This window comes from Nicotiana sylvestris, chromosome 8, assembly GCF_000393655.2.
Source record: "Nicotiana sylvestris chromosome 8, ASM39365v2, whole genome shotgun sequence".
Lineage (NCBI taxonomy): Eukaryota > Viridiplantae > Streptophyta > Magnoliopsida > Solanales > Solanaceae > Nicotiana > Nicotiana sylvestris.
The window spans coordinates 50365460-50391293 of NC_091064.1; the positions used below are offsets into that span (position 1 = coordinate 50365460).

The 25834-nt window shown below is 46.3% G+C and overlaps 1 protein-coding gene across 1 annotated transcript; it reads right to left on the minus strand.

Moving 5' to 3' along the window:
• Nucleotides 1–3042: 3042 nt before the first annotated feature.
• Nucleotides 3043–23990, minus strand: LOC138875011 (uncharacterized). The gene is made up of 5 exons (XM_070153816.1): nt 23890–23990; nt 18477–18622; nt 16608–17130; nt 3633–3759; nt 3043–3555 (listed from the first exon to the last, which is right to left on the minus strand). The coding sequence occupies exons 1-5, from the start codon at nt 23988–23990 to the stop codon at nt 3043–3045; spliced, it is 1410 nt and encodes a 469-aa protein (XP_070009917.1).
• Nucleotides 23991–25834: the final 1844 nt, after the last annotated feature.

A 25834-nucleotide genomic window follows, 5' to 3' on the forward strand; every position in this document is an offset into this window, starting at 1 on the left:
AACCCTAGGGGACTCATCAACAGAGCTGGATTCGATAGAAATACAGGGCCAACGGAGGCACCACGCTTATTAGAGTACAACTTCAAAGTCGATGTGTCAGACATGGTGTTCGCCATCAGCAAAATCAGAGTAGCTAGATGGCCCAGGCCTGTACAATCGGATCCATCGCAAAGGAATCATAACTTATTTTGTGAATTCCACTACACACACGGCCAGAGGACTGAGGATTGTCACCAGCTCCGAGAAGAGGTAGCTCGGCTACTCAACAAAGGTCACCTCCGAGAATTCCTCAGTGACCGGGCAAAAATTCAGTTCCGGGAAAGAGAGGCAGCTAAGAAGAATGAAACAAACGAGCCACAACATGTCATCCATATGATCTTGGGAGGCATCGATGCCCCATATGAGCCCGTAATGAGAAGGACAAATATATCCATCACTAGAGAGAAGTGAACCCAGGGGTATATACCCGAGGATGCCCTCACATTCAGCGAGGAGGATACCGAGACCCAGTCTCAACCTCACAATGACGCACTGGTAATCTCTTTCTTCGTAAATACTTTCCAAATAAAACGTGTACTCGTGGATCTAGGTAGCTCGGCCAATATTATCAGGTCGAGGGTAATAGAGCAGCTCTAACTACTTGACCAAATTGTGCCCGCCACTCGAATCCTCAACGGATTCAACATGGCAAGTGAAACGACAAAAGGAGAAATCACCCTCCCAGTCAACGTGGCTGGCACAACCTAGAACACCAAATTCCATGTCATCAACGGAGACATGAGATACAACGCTTTGCTCGGGAGGCAGTGGATACACTGCGTGATAGCGGTACCATCCACCCTCCATCAAATGATGAAATTCCCTATAAAGGATGGGATAAACACCGTCTACGGGGAGCAGCATGCGACAAAGGAAATGTTCGCGGTACATGATGTAGCGCCGGCACAGTACCTCCACTACCGAAGGAGCCAAAGGATACGCAAACGATAAAGTAGCAATGACAAGTTACATTCTCGGCTATGCCTGATTAACGAAACAAAGGACCGTACCGAGTCCTCATAATAAATGACTGAGTCACACCGAGATCCGAAGCGCCGTTTGCACTAAGGTATAACCACCTCTTTTTTTATTTTATATTTAAATGCTAACCTTTGTGCAGGACCCGACCAAAGCAGTCAAAGCACTAACTCGGCCCGAAGACCTTAAGGTTTTAAAGCATCCGTTGCACTCTTTTCCTTCGACCAAGTTTTTGTCCCGAAAAGGGTTTTACCGGCGAGGTTTTTAACGAGGCAATATCCATATGCTACCTAAGGAAGACTCAACAAGTATTCAAGGCTTCTTTTGCAGTCAGCCCCGAATACTGAGGGGCATTCCCCCTAAAGGCCATCCGCTCGGAAAAGCTAAGGAACGCCACTTGAGGTCCTAGTAGGAAAATGATGTACCGGGCCAAACGGTCGAACGAACCGTGTCCGTATAGCCGAGCCCCCGACGGCGAAAATATGTACACTTGTACCAAGTAATCAAAGGATACCTTTTGTCAAAGCATCTCACAATCCAAAAGAAGCTCAGAACCTCCACAAAAATGACTTATCCGCTGAAAACGTCCCAAACACTCGGGGATTGGACTCAATGATTCAACACTTGAACGTCCTCCGGGTCAGAACTCCAAACTCACAATCCCTCAACGAGGCAACAAAAAAGTCATGAAATGTCTCCAAGGTCGAAAGTGCCCCGAGCACTCGGGGACTGGCGTCAAAATCTCAAAAATCATATGACCTTAGGGTCGGAATCTCCGAGACCGTAAGCCCTCAATGAGGCAACACCAAGTCTACAAGTATTGTCTCCCAAGTCAAGAAACCCTTGACGACTCGGGGACTACCGTCAAGTTCCATCTCCATCAATTGATCAAAATCCGAGGTCGTAAGGCCACATGCGGACAACCTCGATCTTATAAGACCGATAAAAGGCAATAGAAGTATCTGTAAGACCTCAAGCAAGGCATGAACCATACTTGTACCAAGTATTCAAAACTGTAAGACCTCAAAGGCATGAAAAAAGTGTAAGACCTTACTAAAGGCATTAGCCCGATCTTAAAGTTTCGGCTATATATTGAACTTGTAAGACCCCAAAAAGGCATACCATCGATATAGATGCCGAAACTACCTCACTCGGGACTTAAAGGCTCCGACCAAACACAAATGACTCCGGTAACTAGGCTATACTAGCCAAACTAATGCTGCTCGTGGATGCCCGACCGTCGCTACAAGGCGTAAGAGCCATTGTCGCCAGCCCACACAGGCCTTCAATTACTTCGAATCTACTTCAAAAAGAACCAGTTAAACAGGCTACCCTCGATACAGGCAAATGAGCTTCGACCACGTCAGCTCCTGAATATCGGCTTCGAGATACTCAGCCTCTGAGCCAAAACCTCCAGAGGTGCTCGACCATCACCATATAACGATTCATAATCGAAGTTTTTATTAAGCGTCGAAGAATCGGGCAAACACTATTTCAAATCCTTATCGAGGGAAAATTAAAGCCAATAAAAGGTCGCTTCGACCCAATCTGTTTGAGCCATTGCCACCAGCCCACACTAAAAGGCTGCATCGGCCCAAGGCATAAGAGCCATTGTCGCCAGCCCGCACAATTCGAAAACTTGAGGGTCAAACGAGCTCGAGTCGTAACTGATTCGGAGACAGGACCCAAAACAGTTAACTAAATATGCCTAAAGGTAAAAGCGTAAGAGCCATTGTCGCCAGCTTGACGAGACTCAGGGCCGCACACATATAAAGGTCGCTTCGACCCAAGGCGTAAGAGCCATCGTTGCCAACCTAATGAGCCCCAGGGCCATATCACGAATTTAAGGATTCCTACCAACTCAAAAACCAGTACACCTAGCCGAATTCAATATAGAAAGAGATACAAAGGAAATAAAGCTGCAAGGTTTTCTTTTATATACATATGCGAAAAAATGTAATCTCCATCTACAAACATGCTTTGAAAATGCTACGCAGAAATGGAAAAATTTGCGCTTCCTAGGAGCTATGGCCCGCCGGCCTCGTCTTTGCTTTCTTCGGAATCGGACAGAAGTAACCGAGCATCACGCTCGTTTGCCCTCACTCGCGCCAACTCTTCCGAGAGGACGAAACCTCTAGCACAGATCTCCTCAAGGGTCTTTCTATGGGATTTACAATGAGCGTATTCTCCAATCCTCTCTTCATGGTCGAGGATCCTTCTCAGCTCAGCTTGTGCATCGGTAACATCCTTTAAATATATCGCCATCTCCTGGTCAGCCTTTGTTTGGCTCACTACAACTTCAGCTCGAGCATCATCGATCTCAACCCTGAATTTTGAAAGCTCGGACTCAAGCTTCTTAATGATATCAACTTGAACTGAAGCGTTGTCACGAGCCATACGAAGTTGAGCCTCGAAAGCGGGAACTTTAGCTAGGGCACCCTTCCCCTCTGAAGCCTGAGCCTCCACCCGAGCTTTTAGCTCATCATGCTCGGCCCGATCAGCTCTATCTCGAAGGCTCTTTAGAGCCTTTGTCTGTTTCTACAACTAAAATAAGCGAAGCATTAGCCTCAGGCACTAGAAGGCGGAATGCACGCTCACCCGGGACAGAAAATTACCTGCTCCTTCAAGTAGTTCTCATAGTTCAAGCTCCGGCTCGCCTCACACCTCAAGTGTACCAACTCAACTTCCTTTTCATCGCAAAGGAGCCTGAGGGATCTCTCCTCATTCAAAGATTTCCGTAGCCTGGGACAAAACTCGCAATCTTCGCTCGTCACTAGTCGAGTGGATCACCAACTTCCGAACCCAATTCGGCAAATTAGGAACATTACCCGGCACCAATGAGACCGCTGCAGGAAAAGAAAGGAAGGTACGGTTACAAAACCAACCTTTGCCATAAACGAAACTGAGAAGGCACAAAATGCACCACTTACGTGCATAGTTCTATTCCTTAGGGAATGGCATAAGCTCCATGGGGATAATGTCAGCGGTCTACACTCGGACGAAGCGGCTCATCCATTCCCGATCTCCATCTCCCTCATCATCAACAACAAAGGGCGTGGTCGACCGACATCGCAAGGTTAGCAAATCTCGATGGTGAAAGGGACGATACAACCTAACAAGATGACTGAAAGTAAATTCATGCCCTGCCTTCTCCGTAAAAAATCTCATCATCAACACTTTTTGCTAAAACGACGAGTGGATCTACACCAAGCTAACCTGATACTTTAAATAGAAGTCGAGAAAAACCCTGTCAAGGGGACCCAGTGTGAAAGAATACGTGTACACATTCAAAATTCCTTCGACGCAGTCTGTGATGCCCTTATCCAGGGAAAATGTGTGTAATACTACTTTCTCCCCCCCATCTGCAGTCTTTTCTCACTAACTCAAGGTGCTCTCCTTCTATCAAAGAAGTGATCTGCAAGTTATGCTCCCGATGGTCCTGAATACCGGAGGTGGAACTCTCTGCTCCCTGCTGAGCAGACCCCAGTATAACAGTCATGGCTATAGCAAAATTTGAAAGTAGGAAGGCTCAACGTAGAAAAGGAAGGGTAACTACTTAAGACGGTGGGATCTCCAAAAGAGCAGGGACATTCATATATATATATATATATATATATATATATATATATGTGTGTGTGTGTGTGTGTGGAAAAAATGGCGATGACCCGCTTGCCTCAAAGCCAATTAAAAATACTAGCCGATGTCACCAAATCGCCTCGACAACTCAACAACCATATAATATATTAGGCGACGTTGTGTAAATGTTATGAAGAACGGAAATCCCCGGACCATCGCCAGTCCTGAGGTGGTACCCGACCTCAAGGACCTCCATCAGAAAAAGGTTAGGCTCCAGGAAGCCAATAACACCTTTGCCAGTCCCGAGGTGGTACCCAATCTTGAGGACCTCCGTCAAAATGAAGTTAGCCTGCCTAAAAGGCCGGCAAAATCATCACCAGTCTCGAGGTGGTACCCGACCTCAAGGACCTCCATCAAAAAAAAGGTTAGGCTCCAGGAAGCCAATAACACCTTTGTCAGTCTCGAGGTGGTACCCGACCTCGAGGACCTCTATCAAAATGATGTTAGCCTTCCTAAAAGACCGGCGACATCATCGCCAGTCCCGAGGTGGTACCCGACCTCGAGGACCTCCATCAAAATGAATATAGCCTGCCTAAAAGGCTGGAGACATCATTGCCAGTCCCGAAGTGGTACCCAACCTCAAGGATATTTGTCAAAATGAAGTTAGCCTACCTAAAAGGCCGGCGACATCGTCGCCAGTCCTGAGGTGGTACCAACCTCGAGGACCTCCATCAAAATGAAGATATCCTTCCTAAAAGGCCAGCGACATCATCGCCGTACCGAGTTGGTACCCGACCTCGAGGACCTCCATCAAAATGAAGATAGCCTGCATAAAAGGCCGGCGACATCATCGCTAGACCCGTGATAATACCTGACCTCGAGGACCTCTGTCAAAATGAATTTAGCCTACATAAAAGGCCGGTGACATCATCGCTAGTCCCGAGGTGGTATCCGACCTCGAAGACCTCCATCAAAATAAAGATAGCCTGCCTAAAAGGCCGGCGACATCATCGCCAGTCCCGAGGTAGTTCTCGACCTCGAGGACCTCTGTCAAAATAAAGTTAGCCTGCCTAAAAGGTCAGCAACATCATTGCCATTCCCGAGGTGGTACCCGACCTCGAGGACCTCCATCAAAATGAAATTAGCCTGCATAAAAGGCCGACGTCATCATCACCAGCCCCGAGGTGGTACCCGACCTCGGGGACTTTCGTCAAAAAAAAGTTAGGCTCCAAGGAAATAAGCATTCAAGCTCCTCCCATATGGGCTTGGCCCCGGGGTACCGACCAAATTTGGGAAAATCCTCCAGGACCTATCTACAGCGCCTTAAGTCTATCCACACTATGTTCAAAACAAATTCCCAGGTGGTCCGTACTTAAACGAACCTCCATTCGGGGATTGCCCTCGAAAGTTCAAAGGCATTCCCTGTCCGCGAGCCTCCGAGCAAATTTCTCCTCGAAGGTTACCACAGAACCTAAGTGATAAGTCACGGTTTTAAGGCTCGAAGCGTTACTTTCATTCAACTCAAAGTAGGGGTCCCGACGACCCGAGTTCATCGGTTCAATCCAGGCTCGATCTTGGCAGCAATCAGTAGAGTCATGCATTCAGAATCTCCATAAGCATAAATTAAAAGGAATATAGCAAGCATTGAAGACAAGTTTGAAGAAACTTCTTTGTATTCGTAAATTTTTTTTGATTACAAAAGCCCACGAGGGGTCCATACGTATGGTTACAAAAGCCCACAAGGGGTCCTTACACAGAAACTAAGAAGCAAAAGGTACATATGCAAGAAACAACCTAGAGCCTAGCCTACTCTCAAGGGTGCTTCCTCGACAGCAGCATTTTCGAGCATTATCTCTTTGGGTATGCATCCTCGGTGGCAGTATCTTCTACCACCATCGCCTCAGGGTCTCACCTCGAACTGCCAGAATGGCATCTTCAAATGGGAAGATGAAGAAGAGGAAAGCAACGGAAAAGAGCAAAGTGACAACGAGAAGTGGCTGGGTGAAAAATCTGGATAGTATGTATTTCGCCAGTGCCACCATTGTGAATCCACTTCTTGGGATATTGCCCTGGTGCGGGATGCAACAGTAGTAGATAGTGACACCTCACTCCATGGAAAGCAAAACAGAGTGAGGCGTCACACTGGGTAATTAGGGGAGGTGAGCAGCGGTGTATAGTTCGAGCCCCCTCTTAAGCAGCGGTGCAGAGTCCAAGTATTTCCTTGGGGCAGGAGAAATCGGCCCCCTACTTCATTGTCCCGAGCCAACGATGGCAACAACAAAAACAATAGCAAAATGGTGTAATCCCGCTCGACTAGAGAGAGTCCAGGAGATAGGCCATGGCATGGCTGCTAAAAATGCTGCCATACAATCTTGGGGCCATTGGCCCCAAACATAGTGCACGACAATGAATAAGGATAGTAAAAAAGAGAAGAATAGATAGATACGAGAAGATACTTAGATGAAGAGTTGGTCCTAGGAGGCTCCCATTTATAGAAAGGGAGGCAACATAACCGACGGTGCCGTTATCGCCCTCAAAAGGCGCAACGACAGGTGCATTTATGGCATCCTTGGGAGCTGAACCGACATCGACATTATGGATTTGAAGAACGAGAAACTGCTATGTTTTGAATGATCCCGAGAAGTGAAACGACAGGCCGTTTCGATAACCACTAAGGCTTGCGTCATCAGTATGACGTCATCATAGGAGGTCCAAAGAGTCGGTTGTCAAAATCGTTTCTTGTCGATCTTCTCTAAGAAACGCGGGGACTATCTATATACGGTGAAATCGGAGGGTCCAATTTCTCATTATCAAAGAACCTCAGAAGACTATCTTGAAGCTACAAGGTTATGATCGAGTCTCCTCCCTCTAGGTTCATCGATGCTCGATCTTGGGATAGTGTCGACCATGGCCACAACAGAAACGGGGAGTTTCCAAGACACGTGGCTAGGACTGACAAAGCCTAGAGAGCTACTCTAAACCCAAATAAGGGTGTCATATAGTTGTCCCATCCCTTTACCTTTGTAATAAATGTATTTTATACTATATTAGGATTCCCCTCCTATATAAAGGGGGTCCATGCCATTTTGTAAGTCTTGTTGCTTCAGTTACTCTACAAGAAATATACAAGAATATCATCTTTGCTCTCTAACAAACTCTCTTGATATTATTGGTTCCATTTATTATCTTCATCATTGTTCTTAATTTATCGCTTGTTATTGGCCATAAAGAGACTCCATCGATTTTAGTATAACTATTATCCATATCTCGATTACCTTCGATAGCTCCAAGTCGAGCTCCAGAATCGACCTCAAGGCCCCGATAATTGATCCATCGGTTTGCTTATCTCTCTTTCCTTTACTCATATTTCATCTCTAAAGTCTCACATACATAACATCAACTCTTAACAAACTAGCATAAAAATAGATCATATATTTTAGAGTCCCAACAACAAATTTAATTGTCTTTACCATTTTCACGGTAAATAGTAAATTCTATTAAGATTTCTATATTGAGACTGTTAGACATTCTTTTATGGTTGATATTCACTAAATGTTAGGCTTACCTAGTCCCTAAGACTAGGTGTCATCACGCAACCCAACGGAAGAGAAATTAGGTCGTGACAAGTTAGTATCAGAGCGCTAGGTTCATAGGTGCTACGAGTCATAAGCGAGTTTAGTAGAGTTTTGCAGATTGGTACGGAGACATCTGCAGTTATCTTCGAAATAAAACCTGTACGAATGGCCAGAACCTACCTCAGAGTAAAGCCGTTGAGCTTCCTCGAGAGTTGAGCATACATCTATTGGTCTGGCTCTATATACCCCGGTAGAATCACCCTGGTTTGGGACATGATCACCCAATATACGCGTCCTTTGGCGTCGAACATCCCTCGAAGTGCCTTCGATGGGAGAAGAAGCCAGCGGCAGAGAACCCTCGTTCCTCTAAGTATCTTTGATGGTAAAGGAAGAAGGCGGCTAAGGAGGGACTGTTTTTCTAAAGCCAGGGGCCTCGGGTGCTTCAGGTTTGGCCGATACGCCCTCTCTGAGCCTCCGGGCCTGACTCGTCTTGCTACAATCACTGTCATCCTGCAAAGGCCTTTTCTGCTTATTGTTATTATTATCATCCCTTGGTCCTAGAGTCAGCGGTTTTTCTCCCTCTCTTAAAGGGCATGACCTCGCTTCAAGGGACTCCCCAATGCGTACGATGATAGAGTTAGTGCGCAGAAAGAGAAAGTTCCCTTCAAAAGAAAAAAGGGGGGAGCAAATCACATAGCATGTACCGTGATGTTTTTCCTCCCATCTAGCACCAGACAAAGCTTGCCATTTACACTCATTATAAGTCGAGTGTGTCGCCAACTTCCGAGCCCAATCCGACAGGTCGGGGACCTCGCACAACGTCCATGAAATTGCTGCAGAAAGGAAAAGGAAGGTGCATTTACAGAGCCCGCCTTCGCCATAACTAAAAACTACAAAGGCACGAGTGTACTACTTACGTGTAAATTTCATTCCTCAGGAAATAGCAGAAATTCCATAGGGATAATGTCGACAGTCCGTACTCGAACGAATCAGCTCATCCACCCCCGATCTCCATATTCTTCATCATTGTACATGGTGAAATTAGAGGACTTAATTTCCCGCTGTCAAAACATTCCAGAAGCATGCCTCGGGATTTCGAGGGTAGGAGGCCGCGACCTCGTTCTCGACCTCGGGGCTTGTCGAAGCCCAACTTGGAGGAAGCAAAGGACGAAGCCAGGGCAGAGGAAGAAACCCTCTAGGCATATGGCTACGCCTGACAAACGCAGCCTATCCGGAGCCTACGTTAAAGCATCACGTCAAGCCATCCCTTCGCCGTACTTTATAGCTAACCCCCACATACTTGTAGCCAAGTCTCCCCCTCTATATAAAGGGAACTTGCTCCACCTTGTAAACGGTTGGTTGTTGCTCCATTTCTCCACAAGTGCAATAATATCTCTCTCTCTCTCTCTCTCTCCTTTCTTCTAAGCCATTTGTTCCCATTGGCCCGAGGCCACCTCGTGTTCATTATTTTCTTACTTTTTCTACGCCTATCTAGCTGTGTAATGGCCATAAAGAGCCTCACTTAATCGTATTTTTGCTTATTATCCCTTCCTCGACTATCCCTGATAGCTCGATCCTAGCTCGAGCCTCGGCCCCGAGGCCTCCATCGATCTGCTCCATGCTCGGGCAACAGGCCCCTTCGGTTTACTTACTGCTTCGTCTTAGCTCACATCTTATCTTTGCACTTAGCATTTCAAGCATCAACTACCCTAAAAACTAACTCAGGAATAGATCACGTATATTTAGAACCCCATTTACAAATTTAATTATTGTTACCATTTTCACGGTAAACAGTTTACGCCCACCGTGGGGCTAAAAATAGTAGTGATTATTTTCTTGCTGGTTTCGTCATTTAAACGCACGTTATCTCTCACACTTCTTTTTGCCCAAGATCTTCGCTTTCAGGGTAGAACGCCGGTGCTGGCTGGTGAGATGGATAACCGAGACCTTAAAAGAAACAGGGAAATAGATGCGGCCGATCCAAAGTTCAAGGCATCCCCGGGTTCAATACGAGTGAAATGGAGGGGTCCCCAACATAGCGTCCACATAGTTATCGGAGGAACTAACGACCTCTGAGGACCCGTGTCCAAACGAACAAAAATATCCGCTACAGAAGAGGGATCAACCCGAAAATGCTTATCCATAGAAACCCTTGTATTCGCCAAGGAAGACCTCGAGGCCATGGGGGAACCACACAACGACGCGCTGGTGATCTCATTTCTCTTAAAGAATACGAGGATAAAGCGCGTGCTTGTGGACCCGGGCTATTCGGCTAACATAATCAGGTCAGAAGCAGTAGAACAGTTGGGGCTACTTAAGCAAGTTATCCCCGTCCCCCGAGTCCTCCACGACATCAACATGGTCGGAGAAGAAACGAAAGGAGAGATCGTCCTCCAGCTCGACATGTTTGTAACAACCCAAAGCACCGAGTTTCAGGTCATCGATGGCAACATGAGGTACAACGCCTTACTTGGCAGACCTGGATACATAATATAAGGGTGGTACCCTTGACCTTGTACCAAGTAATAAGATTCCTCTCAAGAGATGGCATTACGACGATACACGGAGAACAGTGGGAAGCAAGGGAGATATTCGCGGTCCTCCATGAGACGCCGACCCCTACGCACTCGGTCTCAACGAGGAAAGCATCATGCAGACTCTAGGAGACGACGAGAAGATTTCTTTGCCCCCCGAACTTTCATCGCCCCCGAAGAATCAGATGCGACCAAGTCAACGATCGAGGAGCTAGAGCAGACTGTTCTGACAAGAACCTCCCAGATTGCAAGGTATACCTGGGAACGGGGCTGACCCCCGAACTCAGGACAAGGTTCATTCAATTTCTTAGTAATAACATCGACTGTTTTTCCTGGTCCCACTTAGACATGATAGGTATCCCTCCGGAAATAACCTCCCATCGGCAGAGCGTCGACTCCAAATTCAAACCCGTAAAATAGAAGAGGAGACCGCAGTCCGAGGTAAAGCACGCCTTCATCAAAGAGGAGGTAGCAAAATTTCTTAAAATCGGATCCATCAGGGAGGTAAAGTATCCCGAGTGGCTAGCTAACATAGTAATAGTACCAAAAAGGGGAATAAGCTAAGAATGTGCGTAGATTATAAAGATTTAAATAAAGCGTGCCCTAAAGATTCCTTCCCGTTGACTAATATCAATCGTCTGATCGATGCCATGGACGACCATGAGACCCTCACCTTCCTCGATGCCTACTAGGGGTACAATCAGATCCAGATGAACCCCGAGGATAGGGAAAATACCTCATTTATCACAAAATATGGTACATACTGCTATAACATAATGCCCTTCGGGCTAAAAAATGCAGGAGCAACATACCAATGCCTAGTTAATAGAATGTTCGGGCATCAAATAGGTAAGTCAATGGAAGTATACATAGATGATATGCTAGTTAAATCCCTGCACGCAGAGGACCATTTGACTCATTTGCAGGAAACTTTCGACATCCTCAGAAGCTACAACATGAAGCTAAATCCCGAAAAGTGCACCTTCGGCATAGGCTCGGGCAAATTCCTGGGATTCATGGTCTCAAACAGTGGGATCGAGATCAACCCCGATAAAATAAAGGCCATCAAAGAAATCACAGTGGTAAACAACGTAAAAGCCGTCCAATGACTGACTGCGCAGATTGCAGCCTTGGGCAGATTCATATCAAGGTCGTCAGACAAAAGCCATCACTTATTTGCCCTGTTCAAAAGAAAGAGCAACTTCGAATGGACTCTGGAATGCCAACGCGCCGTGGAAGAACTGAAATGGTACCTGTCTAGCCCGCCTTTGTGGCACACGCCCAAGGAGGATGAAACGTTGTATCTGTACCTGGCCGTGTCCGAAATAGCGGTGAGTGGTGTACTAGTCTGAGAAGAGCAAGGTACGCAATTTCCTATGTATTATGTAAGTCGAACTTTGGGGGACGCCGAAACTCGGTACCCCCATCTAGAAAAATTAGCACTCGCAATAATAAGCACTTCGCACAAGCTAAAGCCTTACTTTCAGTGCCACCGCATTTGCATTCTATCAACCTATCCCCTTCGGAGCATACTACACAAACCTGAGTTTTCGGGTCGACTGGCCAAATGGTCTATTGAGCTCGGAGGGTATGATATAGAGTATCAACCTCGGATGGCCATTAAATCCCAGATCCTAGCGGATTTCATGGCCAATTTTTTGCCATCCCTTGTCCCCGAGGTAGAGAAGGAACTTTTACTAAAGTCAGGCATGGCCTCCGGGGTGTAGACCTTGCTCACGGATGGTGCCACAAACGTCAGAGGATCCGGACTCGGTATAGTACTAAAGACGCCCGTCGGCGGCGTGATCGGACAATCCATAAAAACTGCAAAGCTAACTAACAACGAAGCCGAGTATGAGGCTATGATTGCAGGTTTGGAGTTGGCTAAGGGCCTGGGGGCCGAGGTTATTGAGGCAAAATGCGATTTGCTCCTCGTGGTAAGTCAAGTAAACGGGAACTACAAAGCTCGGGAAGACAGAATGCAGGGGTATCTGGATAAAATCCAAGTCACCTTGCGCCGCTTCAAGGAATGGACCTTAGTCCATGTACCCCGAGAGTAGAACAGCGAGGCTGATGCCCTGGCAAACCTGGGATCGTCCGCCGAGGAGGAAGACCTGCTCCCTAGGGCTGTGGTCCAGTTAATTAAGTCCGTGGTTGAAGAAGGCCACGCGGAAATCAACTCCACCAGCCTGACATGGGATTGGAGAAACAAATACATCGCTTATCTGAAGGACGGTAAGTTGCCCGCCGACCCAAAAGAATCAAGAGCCTTACAAACCAGAGCAGCCCGGTTCTCGCTCTACGAAAATGGGGCCCTATATAGGAGAACGTTCGACAACCCACTAGTAGTATGTCTAGGATCGGGAGACACAGATTATGTGCTCCAAAAGATCCACGAGGGCACCTGTGGAAACCACTCAAGGGCAGACTCCCTAGTCAAAAAGGTAATTAGAGCAGGTTATTATTGGGATAGCATGGAGAAGGACGCCAAGGAGTTCGTCCGGAGATGCAACAAGTGTCAAAGATTCGCCCCCATGATTCACCAACCCGGCGAACAACTACATTCCATCTTATCACCATGGCCATTTATGAAATGGGGAATGGACATCATCGGCCCTTTTCCAACGACACCAGGTAAAGATAGATTCATTCTGTTTATGACTGATTACTTTTCAAAATACGTAGAAGTGCAGGCCTTCAAAAACATAAGAGAGAAAGAAACCATCAACTTTATATGGGAAGACGTCGTATGCCGGTTCGGAATCCCATCCGAAATAACATGCGACAATGGGAGACAATTCATTGGGAGCAAGGTAACAGAGTTCCTTGCGGACAACAAAATCAAAAGGATCCTTTCAACGCCATACCATCCGTGCGCAAACGGCCAGGCCGAATCCAAAAATAAAACCATCATTCAAAACCTGAAGAAGAAATTAGAAAGCTCCAAGGGAAAATGGCGAGAAACTCTACTCGAGATACTGTGGGCATATCAGACGACTTCAAAATCAAGCACAGGCGAAACACCTTTCTCTCTAGTATACGACACTGAAGCACTAGTACCAGTAGAGGTCGGGGAACCAAGCGCTAGATTCTGGCATGCCAGCGAAGAGTAAAACCACGAGGCCATGGCAACAACCCTCAAACTGCTCGACGAGAGACGGGAGGCCTCGCTAGTTCGAATGGCGGCCCAGAAGTAGAAAATTGAAAGATACTACAATAGGAGAACGAACCTCAAATACTTCGACATTGGAGATTTGGTCCTAAGGAAGGTTACTCTCAGCACCCGAAATCCCAACAAAGGGAAACTAGGCCAGAATTGGGAAGGGCCGTATCGTGTCCTCGAAATAGTTGGCAAAGTCTCTTATAAGCTTGGCACCATGGAAGGCGAACAGCTCCCGAGCAACTGGAACGTGTTGATGCTCAAGAAATATTACTATTAGGGCCTCCTTTCATGAAGTCCCCACGGGAGCCCCAAGCAAGCATTGCTCTCTCTTCCTTGCAAACAGACTTTTACCCCGAAGTGGGTTTTCTTGCTGAAAGGGGCTTTTCTAACAAGACAACATGCCAGGCCAAGCAGTTTAAGGAGCCGAGCCCATGTGGGCCGAGCTCATGACAATAGGGCAACATGTACTTACAACCTATATGTACGCCGAGCAGTAAAAAATATATATTTTTTCGGCATTCCATTACGGCCTATATCTACTCCAAGCGATGAAGAATATCTTTTAGGCCTTTTATATTTCGAGAAAGGTTATTTCGACATATTCATGGCAAATGCTTCTCCATCAAATAAGGTCCCGAAATACTCGGTGACTTAAACGGTTTAGCACCCCCACGACCCTAGGGTCGGGACTCCGAGCTCACAAAGCCCTCGCAATACAACTCCAAGTTTAAAAAAGGAGGTATTCAAGCCTAAACTGATCCGATATACTCGGAGACTCAATATAAGCAATTCGACAACTTGCACGACCTCAAGGTCAGAACTCCAGGCTCATCAAGCCCCTGGAAGGCAACTTTGAGCTCACAGGAAGCTGTCTTCAAGCTTAAACATACTCGATGACTCGGAGACTACTATCAATCTCCACACAATTGGAAAACCCCGAAATTGTAAGACCCTAACGGGCTGTCTCGGCATAACCAGATATATTATACAAAGTGTAAGACCTCAACAGGCATGACAAAGCGTAAGACCTCAACAGGCATGACAAACTGTAAGACCTCAGCAGGCATGAGAAACTGTAAGACCTCAACATGCATGATAAAACTGTAAGACCTCAACAGGCATGAAAATCCCGATATTTAGGCTATACGTCGCATTTGTAAGAATCCCTAAAGGGCATACCCTCGACTTAGACACCTAAACTATCACTAAAGAATCAAAAATGGCTACGGCCAAACGCATACGATTATGGTTGAAACGGCTAATATAGCCCAAATAACGTGACTCGGGGACGCCCGACTGTTGCTAAAAAATCATAGGCCATTACTTCGATATACTTCGAAAAGAACCGGTTAAAACAGGCTTCCCTCCATAGGAAAAATGAGCCCCGACAATGTCGGCTCCAAAAAATGCAAAGTGTCGATCTACTCGACCTACGAGCTATGAACCTTACGAGGTGCTCAAATCATTGCCGACAACGACTTGAAATCGAGGTTCCACTGGAACCGACAATGCGTCAGACAAAATATTACAAAAAGACCTTAATGAGCAGATGCAAAGCCTACACAAAGCCCACGGGCAAAAAACAGTGTAAGAGCCATTATCGCCAGCTAAGCAACCCACGGGAAAAAAACAACGTAAGATCCATTGTCGCCAGTTAATACATTTTGACAACTTGAGGATCAAAATGAGCTATCATAACCCGATTCAGAGACTGGATCCAAAATAGCTAACTATGCAAGCCTACGGGCCACGTATTAAAAGGTCTCAACGACCAAACAACATAAGTGCCATCGTCACTAGAAATTCAATAACATTTAAAGGTCAATCACAGCTCAAATCGCAACGGATTTAGAGAGTGTACCCAAAGATTGCAATATGCCTACGGGCACGACACAAGTGCTACTATCGTCAGGAACTCAATAAGATTTAAGGGTCGATTACAGCTCGGATCGCAACTCGACTCAGAGACTGGACCCGAAAATTACGAGATGCCCAAGGGCGAGGAATAAAAGCCACCATCGCTAGCCAGAGAATCGAAGGAACTTAAAGGCTGATCGTAGCCCGGGTGGCAGCACGACTCGGAGACTAGGCTGCTAAAATAGCTAAAAAGCAATATGCCTAAGGGCATGGCTCAAATGATACCGTCATCAGCCGACTAAATCCCCAGGCCACGCGCCCACAAGGTCACTCCAGCCCAGAAGCACAAAGGGCCGTCACCATCCACCCATGCTGGCAGGAAAAAATCTATGGGTCAGTTGAAGCTCGAGTCGCAGCGTGACTCGGAGACTGGACCCAAAGAGGTTGGAACAACAAAATGGCCAAGGGAAAAAGATAAAAGAAACTACCATCCGCCCGCACGGGCACAAAAGATCCGAAGGCGGGAAAGCTTGAGCCAGAACCCGATTCAAAAATTGAGCCTATAATGGCCAAACCAAGCACGAATGCCCTAGCACCTACTCATTCTAAGGATCGAACTTAAGAGTCCCCGTACCGTTTGATCAGTTCCGGACCGAGAGGACCTCGCCAAATACCAAGACCAGCCTGCCTGATCGAAAGCAACAAACAAAAAAAAGGGAAGAGAGAAGGTACAGAAGAAATAAAGCTTCAAAACTTCTCCTTATATATATATATATGTATCATATGCGCAAGAAAAAGCGTATTCTTCTTATACAGGCCTACTCCACATATATCCAGAGCAAAGTGACAAAATGGCAAAATCTACATTTTGTGCTAAAAAAATACAGCTTGCCAAAATCTCCCTCCGTAGCATCGATGAGAAGCGACTGAGCATTGCGTTCATCCGCCCGTGCTCGAGCCAATTCCTCCGAGAGAACGAAGCCCCTTGCATCGATCTCTTCGAACACCTCCCTCCGGGATTTACAACGAACATATTCCTCGATCCTCCACTCTCGATCCAGGGTTTGCTTCAGCTCAGCTTGGGCGTTAGTAGCGTCCTTCACACAAATTGCCATCTTACGATCGGCCTTGGCTCGATTTAGTGCCGCCTCCATCCCAGCGTCAATTATCTCGGCTATGACCTCCGAGAGGTCAGATTCAAGTCTCCCAATCATATCCGCTTGAACTTTGGCGTTGTCTTGAGTCAAGCGGAGTTGGACCTCGAGGGCAGGGACCTTGGCCGAAGCATTCATCTCCTCAAAAGCTCGAGCCTGCGCTTGAGCCCTTAGCTCCCTCAAGCAATTCTGATATGGTTGACGTCGCCTTTGAGGTACTCTAGAGCCTCCGACTTTTTCCGCAGCTGATACAACTAAGAGGAATCAGACTCAGGTCAAGAAAGGAACAAAGCACACACCACTGGAAAATTACCTGCTCCGCCAAATAGGTCTCATAGTTTGAGCTCCGATGCGCCTCATATCGCCAACGCTGCAGCTCGATTTCCTTCTCCTCGCTGAGGAGCCTATGGGACTCGCCCTCATCTCGAATTTTCTAAAGCTTGGCCTCTTGATAGAGTAGCTCAGGCCTAAGCCTATCACAGGCCTGCACGATTAAGGATCAGTAGAAGGAGGAGGATACAAGACACAGGTGGACTATGTGTAAACTCACCGCAAAATGGAGCCGATGGACTTACTCGAAGTCAAAGCACACTCCTGTTGATTTTTTTCCTGCGGCCCTAGAAGAGCCAACCTTATGCACGACATGCTCACTCAAAAGAACCATCGGCCGGGAATCAAGCGCTTCGGGAATCGCAGATTCGGGTAACACCCCCTCTTCGGAGATACGAGCCCGAGTGGCACCGCTAAAAGCTCCTTCACATCGCAAGTTTCGATCCCCCTCGTTGCCATTGCCCCTTGAGGCAGAGGCCAACGGCTCCTTCCTCTTTTCAGAGCAACATTGCCTCGTTCCAAGGAACCGCCCGCTATCTACAAGTGGTGGATCCAGCGTAAATGGAAGAGAAAAGTGTTACCTTGGATATACGAAGGTAGAGTGAAGACAACGTATGCACATACCTCGGTGTTGCGCCCCCTATCCGGTGCAAAGCACAGCTCGCTACCTGCGTTCATCACAGGATGAATGGGTCACCAACTTCCGAACCCAGCCGGACAGATCGTGAACTTCACTCGGTATCCACGAAGTTGCTGCAATAGAAAAAACGGCATTATTACTTAACTATTTTTCGCCATAGACGAGATCCGAAAAAGCTCCAGACACCTCACTTACGAGCCTGATTCCACCCTTCAGGAAATGGCAAGAACTCCGCAGGGATGATGTCAGTCGCCCGAACTCGGACAATCCAACTAGCCCACTCTTGATCCCCGCCTTCCTCATCGTCTATGACAAAGGGCGTGGATGAGTGACACCTCAAAGTTATTAGGCCTCAATGATGAAAGGGCTGGTATAGCCTGACAAGGTGATCAAGCATGAATTCAAGCCTGGCCTTCTCAGCGAAGAACCTCATCATCAACACCGTTTGCCAAAATGATGGATGAATCTGTGCCAGCGTGACCCGATACTTCAGACAAAATTCAAGCACAATCCTATCAGGAGGGCCAAAGGCGAAAGGATATAAATACACTTTCGGGAATCCATCAGTAGAATCCGCAATACCCTCGTCGGGGGAAAGTGCCTGCAGGACTACACCTTCGCTTCACCCACAGTATCTTCTCGCCATCTCCAGATGTTCTCCCCTTAGCAAAGATGCCATCTCCAAAGCGAACTCCCTTGATTCCTGAGCACTAGGAGCAGCACTACCGGCCTCTTGTCGGATCGGCCCCAAAGCAGTTTCCATGGCTATGGTGGAGCTAACAGGCCAAAGCAAAGGTATGCACCAATGATTTACATGTATGCAAAAATACTAGAATGGAAAGCCAACTGTTTGAAAATAGTGGAGTTTTGCGGAGAAGCCGAGGCCGCTCCACATGTATGCAAAAAACAACAATGATTCACCTGCCCGAGGTAACCCCCGGGAAGCCAACGACCTCGGTTCAGGTTGGCAGATCGATATTCGACCCCGGAAGCATCCTCCAACGAGGAATCATAACTCGAGGAGTCTTTCGTATTATCTCCATGATCAGGACAACACTCTACGACAAGAAACCCCAGCCTAGAGAGGTCGGACCTCGATGAGCCCTCAACAACCGGCATTAATTCCAAGGTAAGCAAGTCAAACCAATGGAAACTTTGAGATGGTGGAAACCAAGCCAAGGCACCCCCCATTTATAGGGGACTATGGCACAGTCATCTATACTTCGAAAGATCGACCGACGAGCACAGTTAATGCACCTACAAAAACTGAACTGGCGGCGATACTTACACATTGGGAAGCAAAAATCAGAGAATGCAATGAACGAGGTCGAAAAACACAAGCCAGAGGTCGCATCACTAATATAACATCGCCAAAAGAAGCTTGAAGAGGCAAGTGTCAAAATAATTTCCCACCTCTTCGATATGGGAAACACGGAGACTATCTGTACACGGTGAAATCAGAGGACTTAATTTCCCGCTGTCGAAACATTTTGGAAGCATGCCTCGGGATTATGAGGGTAGGAGGCCGCGACCTCATTCTCGACCTCGGGGCTCGTCGAAGCCCAACTCAGAGGAAGCAAAGGATGAATCCAGGACAGAGGAAGAAACCCTCTAGGCATATGGCTACGCCTAACAAACGCGGCCTATCCGGAGCCTACGCTAAAGCATCACGTCAAGCCATTCCATCGCCGTACTTTATAGCTAACCCCCACATACTTGTAGCCAAGTCTCCCCTCTATATAAAGGGAACTTGCTCCACCTTGTAAACGGTTGATTGTTGCTCCATTTCTCCACAAGTTCAATAATATATATATATATATATCTCTCTCTCCTTTCTTCTAAGCCATTTGTTCCCATTAACCCGAGGCCACCTCGCGTTCATTTTTTTCTTACTTGTTCTACACCTATCTAGCTGTGTAATGGCCATAAAGACCCTCACTTAATCGAATTTTTGCTTGTTATCCCTTCCCCGACTATCCCCGACAACTCGATCTTGGCTCGAGCCTCGACCCCGAGACCTCCATTGATCTGCTCCATGCTCGGGCAACAGGCCCCTTCGGTTTGCTTACTGCTTCGTCATAGCTCACATCTTGTCTTCGCACTTAGCATTTCAAGCATCAACTACCCTAAAAACTAGCTCGGGAATAGATCACGTATTTTTAGAACACCATTTACAAATTTAATTGTTGTTACCATTTTCACGGTAAACAATCATCAACAATGAAAGGCGTGGTGGATCGGCATCATATGGTTAGCATAACTCCATGGTGAAAAGGCCGGTACAGCCTGATAAGATGTCTAAGAGTGAATTCAAGCCCTGGTTTTTCCAAAGAACCTCATCATCAATACTATCTGCCAAAATGACAGGTGAACTTCCGCTATAGTAGCCCGGTATTTTCGACAGAAGTCGAGAACTACTCTATAAGGGGGGCCCAGTGTAAAAGGATACGTGTACACGTTCAAAAACCCCTTGGTGTGATCTATGATGTTCTCCTCCGTGGAAGGTGCCCGCAATACTACCTTTTCCCCCCATCCGCAATCTCTCCTCACTGACTCGAGGTGCCCCTCTCGTACTGAAGAAGTAGACTTCGAGGCATACTCCCAATGACCCCAGGCATTTTGGTTCAGAAAGCCTTCAAGGACGGAACTCCCCTCTCCTTGCGGAGCAGACCCTGGTGTAGCAGCCATAATTGTGGTAAAACTAGGGAATTGGAGCGAGAATTTGAGCAAGGGTGTCAAAATTGAAATGATGGAGGACCTAACGCAGTAAAGGAAAACTCTATAAAAGAGGATAACTACTCAAAATAGCAGAATCTTCAAAAGGGGGAAGACAACCCTATATATTGAAAAAACGGCGACTATCCGCTTGCCTCGAAGGCCAATTGAAAATGCCGGATAAAGCCTTTGTTGCTTTGGGAAGATGTGACGCTGGGATCACCTCAGTTATTTCGTAACCATGTCATATACTTGACATCGCCATACGACATTTTGGGGTTAGAGACCCCCGCATTAACCAAACCTCAAGATGGTACCCGATCTCGAGGACCTTCGCCAAAAAGAAGAAAGGCTCTAAGGAGCCATCAATATCATTATAGGCCTCGAGATGGTACCCAATCTTGAGGACCTTCTCCAAAAAGAAGATACGCTCCAAGAAGCCATTGACATCACTACACGTCCCGAGATGGTACCTGATCTCGAGGACCTCCACCAAGAAGAAGATAGGCTCCAGGAATCCATTGGCATCACTACACGTCCCGAGATGGTACCCAATCTCGAGGACCTCCACAATAAGAAGATATGCTCCAAGGAGCCATTGACATCATCCCAAGACTCGAGATGGTACCTGATCTCGAGGATTTCTCTTAAAAAGAAGACATGCTCTAAAAACCTACTCATATGGGCTTGTCCTCGAGGTACCATCTAAACCCGGGCAAGCCCTCATTCGGGATCTATCTGCAACGCCTTAAGGCTATCTACACTGAGTTTAAAACAAGTTTTCAGGCAGCCCGAGCTTGAGCGAACCCCCACTCGGGGACTGCTCCCGAAAGCCCAAAGGCTATCTTTATTCTCAGGCATCCGAGCAAATTCCCCTATCAAGGACTATCACGTGGTCTAAAAGGCTAAGTCTCATACTAAAAGTTCGAAGCCCTACTCTCATTCAACTCAGAATCGGATATCCCGATGACCCGAGTTTATCATACCGGTATGGGCTTGGCCCAAGGAACGACAAAGTGTTTCAGGAAAAATCATATTGGCCGATCAACAACCGAAGAAATACTTACACCCCGGCTCGATATTCGTACCAATCAGTAGAGTCATGCATTTAGATTCTTTGCAAAACACAGATAAAGGGAAAATATAGCATAAACCAGAGGCAAACTGAAGAAACATCTTTGTATTCATAAACACATGATTACAAAAGCCTACGAGAGGTCCTTACATATGATTACAAAGGACCGTGAGGGGTCCTCACACAGAACCAAAGAAGCAAAAAGGTACATATATAATAAAAGCCAAGAGTCTAATCTAATCTCAGGGGTGCATCCTCGGCGGTAGTTTCTTCGAGCATCATCTCCTCGGGGGCCTCATCTCAATCTTCCAAAACAACACCTTCAAGGGAGAAGATGAATAAGAAGAAAGTGACGAAGACGAAGAAAAAGATGAAGGAGCGGGGAGGGATGAAGAAGTGGCTGGTTGAAAAATCTAGTGAGTATGGATCTTGCCAGCACTACTATTGTGAAGCTACTTCTTAAGACATTACACTGATGCGGGATGCAACAGTTAGTAGATAGTTCCACCTTACTCCACGCAAAGCAAAAGGAGTGAGGCGCCGCACCGGATAATTAGGAGAGATGAGTAGAAGTTCATAGTCCTCATATCCTCTAATGCATGGATAATTTGAGATTTCTCTCTTATCAACAACAATAACAAATCAGTACAATCTCGCTCAGTAAGGGGGAGACCTAGAGAAAGGCCATGGCGTGACTGGTGAGAATGCCGCCATGTAACCTTAAGGACACGGGCCTCAAGCATGGGAAATAACAGTAGAAGAGGGTGAAGAGAAGAAAGGGATGAAAGGTTGTTGAAGAATATTTGAATAAAGAGTTGGTTCAAGAAGGCTCCCATTTATAAAAAGGGTGGCAGCGTAACCGACGTCGCCATCAATATCTTTGAAAGACGTATCGGCAGGCGCAATCAATGCATTTTTTGGAACTGAATCGGCGGTGATATTATTGCTTTGGATAATGAGAGTCGGCAGTACATTGAATGGCACTGAAAAGACGAGTCAACGAGATGCCTCAGTTATCGCAAATGCTTGCGTCATAAGTACGACATCATCACGGGAAGCTCGAAGAGATGGGTATCAAAGTCATTTCTTATCGTTTCACTCCAAGAAACGCGGGGACAATCTGTATATGGTAAAATTGGAGGGTGCAATCTTCCGTCGTTACGATGGCTCGTAAGCACATCTCAAAAGCTCGAGGCTATGATCGAGGCTGACCCCCGAAGGGTTGTTGGTGCTCAGCCCCGAGGCAATACAAACCAGCAGTTTTGATGGAAAAGTGGGGAGTTCCCAAGGCACGTAAATAGGACTGACAAATCCTACTGGACTAGTCCAAAACGAATCAAGATATTAAATAGCTGTACCGGCCCATATCTTTGTAATTAATGCATTTGTGCTATGTTGAAATTCACCCTCATATATAAAGGGGATCCTTGCCATTTTGTAAACATCTGATACTCAACATTAATACACAAGAACATTTCCTTTTCTCTCTAACATATTCTTTTGATCTTATTACCTCCATTTATTGCTTATATTCATTGTGTTCTATTTATTGTTCTTCATTTATCGCTTATCATTGATCATAAAGAGCCATAATTTTAGCTCTCATAACTGTTAGTCCCCCATGATAGCACTAAGCCGACCTCCAGACTCGACCCCGAGGTCTCTTATACGGCAGCTCGAGGTCCCGACCTCCAACCGTTTGGTTTGATTATCACATCGTCTCTAAGCTATAATTTTGTTCTTTAACCTTTTACTTAGAATACATTGCCCAACAACTAGCATAAAAATATATCACATATTTTTAGAACCACATAATCAAATTTAATTGTTATTACCATTTTCATGGTAAATAGTTCTCCAACAGCCTTTTTTACACTCTTCTCCTCTCCGTCCTCATCCAGTGCTATTTCTAATGTTTGAAGCTCGTGTCCTTAAGGTCACATTGCAATGTCCCCATCAGTTACGCCATGGCCCTTTCCCAGAGATTTCCCCTAATGAGTGGGATTGTACTAATTTTTTGTTGTTGTTGTTGTTGTTGTTGTTGGCCCGAGGTAGAGAGAGAAATCTCAAATTATCTTCGCATTAAAGGATATGAGGACTATGAACTTCTACTCATCTATCTTAACTATCTAGCGCGACGCCTCACTCCTTTTGCTTTTCGTGGAGTGAGGTGGTACCATCTACTAATGGTTCCGCACTGGTGCAACATCTCAAGAAGTTGCTGGCGAGATCAATACTCACCAGATTTTTCACCCAGCCATTTCTTCATCCCTCTCCTCTTCTTCATCTTTTTCTGCTTCTTCCTCATCTTTTTCTACTTCTTCTTCATCGTTTTCTACTTCATCTTCATCCATGAAGATGCCGTTTGGAAGATCGAGATGAGGCCCTCGAGGAGATGGCTCTCGAAGATACTGCCGCCAAGGATTCACCCCCGAGAATAGATTAGATTCTTAGTTTTTACTATTTTTTTGCTTCTTTGTTTCTGTATAAGGACCCTTCGTGGAATTTTGTAATCAAGTGTAAGGACCCCTCGTGGGCTTTTGTAATCATGGTTTATTAATACAAAGATGTTTCTTCGATTTGTCTCTAATTTATGCTGGATTCCTTTTTATTTGCGTTTGTGAAGAATCTGAGAATATGACTCTACCGATTGGCCCGAGCACCGGGCCCGGGCGTAGGTATTCCTCGGTTCTTAATCGGTCAATATGATTTTCCCTGAAACCCTTTTTTGTCTCTCGGACAAAGTCCGGGTTAACCCGGTACAGACTTAGACTGCCGAAACTAGCGACTTTAAATCGAGTGAGAATGTGGCCTCGATTTTTAGAAAAACTTAGCTCCATTTAGATCCCGTTGGTAGTCATCAAGGGAGAATTTGCTCAAATGCTTGAGAATAAAGATAGCCCCAGGACTTTCACAGACAATCCCCGAGTGAGATTTAGCCCAAGTTCGGGTGACCTAACAAACTTGATTTGAATTTAGAATGAAGGTAGCCCTAAGGCTTCATCAGTAATTCTTGAGTGTAAACTAGCTCGAGCTCAGGTAGCTTGAGGACCAAGGAATCGGGTGAATGACCCGCATTCGCAATAGCAGAAATCCTCAAGGCAGGATACTACCTCGAGGTTGGGCTTATATATGAATAGCTCTTTTAGAGCTTATCTTTCGTTTTGACAGGGGTCCTCGAGATCGGGCACTATCTCGAGACTCATAGTGATATTAATGGCTTCTTAGAGCCTATCTTCTTTTTGATAGGGGTCCTCAAGATTGCGTACCATTTGGAGGCTCGTAATGATATTAATGGCTACTTACAACCTTTCTTCTTTTTTGGCGGAGGTCCTCGAGATCGGGTACCATCTCGAGGCTTGGTTGATGTGGGGGTCTTTGATCCCAAAATGTCGTATGGCAACGTCAATTGTATGACATGGTTATGAAACGACCAAGGGGATCCCGCTGGTATATCTTCACAACGCGATAAAGGCTTAGTTAGTATTTTCTAATTGGCCTTTGAGGCAGACGGACAATTACCGCTTTCTATATATATATATAGGTTTGTCTTCCTTCCATTAAGGATTCCACTATCCTGAATAGCTATCCCCCTCTATAGAGTTCGTCTTTCCTGTGTTAGGCCTTTCACCACTCTAACTTTGAAGCCCTCGCTCAAATTCTCTGATTTTACCGTAGTTATGGCTACTATGCGGGGATCTGCTCAGCATGGAGGAGGAATTTCTGCCTCTAGTTCCCGCCTGGTTGGTGGTGTTCCACTAGTGCCAGGCGAGCCAACCTTGGGACATTTTGTTTCGAGGGGGTATTTTTCGTTAGGAAAACCTCCTAACATTCAGGGTCATTGGGAGTATGTCTCGAAGTTTATTTCTTTAATAGGAAAGGGGCACCTTAAGTCAGTGAGGAAAGATTGTGGCTGGGGGGAAAGGGTAGCACTGCAGGTACCTTCCCTGGAGGAGAGCATTACTGATCATGCCAAGGGGTTTTTGAATGTATACACGTACCCCTCTACGCTAGGTCCCCTTGATAGGATTGTGTTCGACTTCTGTCGAAAGTATCGGGTTACATTGGTGCAGGTTCACCCGTTATTTTGGAGGATAGTATTGATGATGCGATTCTTTGTGGAGGAAGTAGGGGTCGAGTTCACCCTTAGCCATCTTATCAGGCTGTACCAGGCTTTTCACCATCGAGGCCTGCTAAC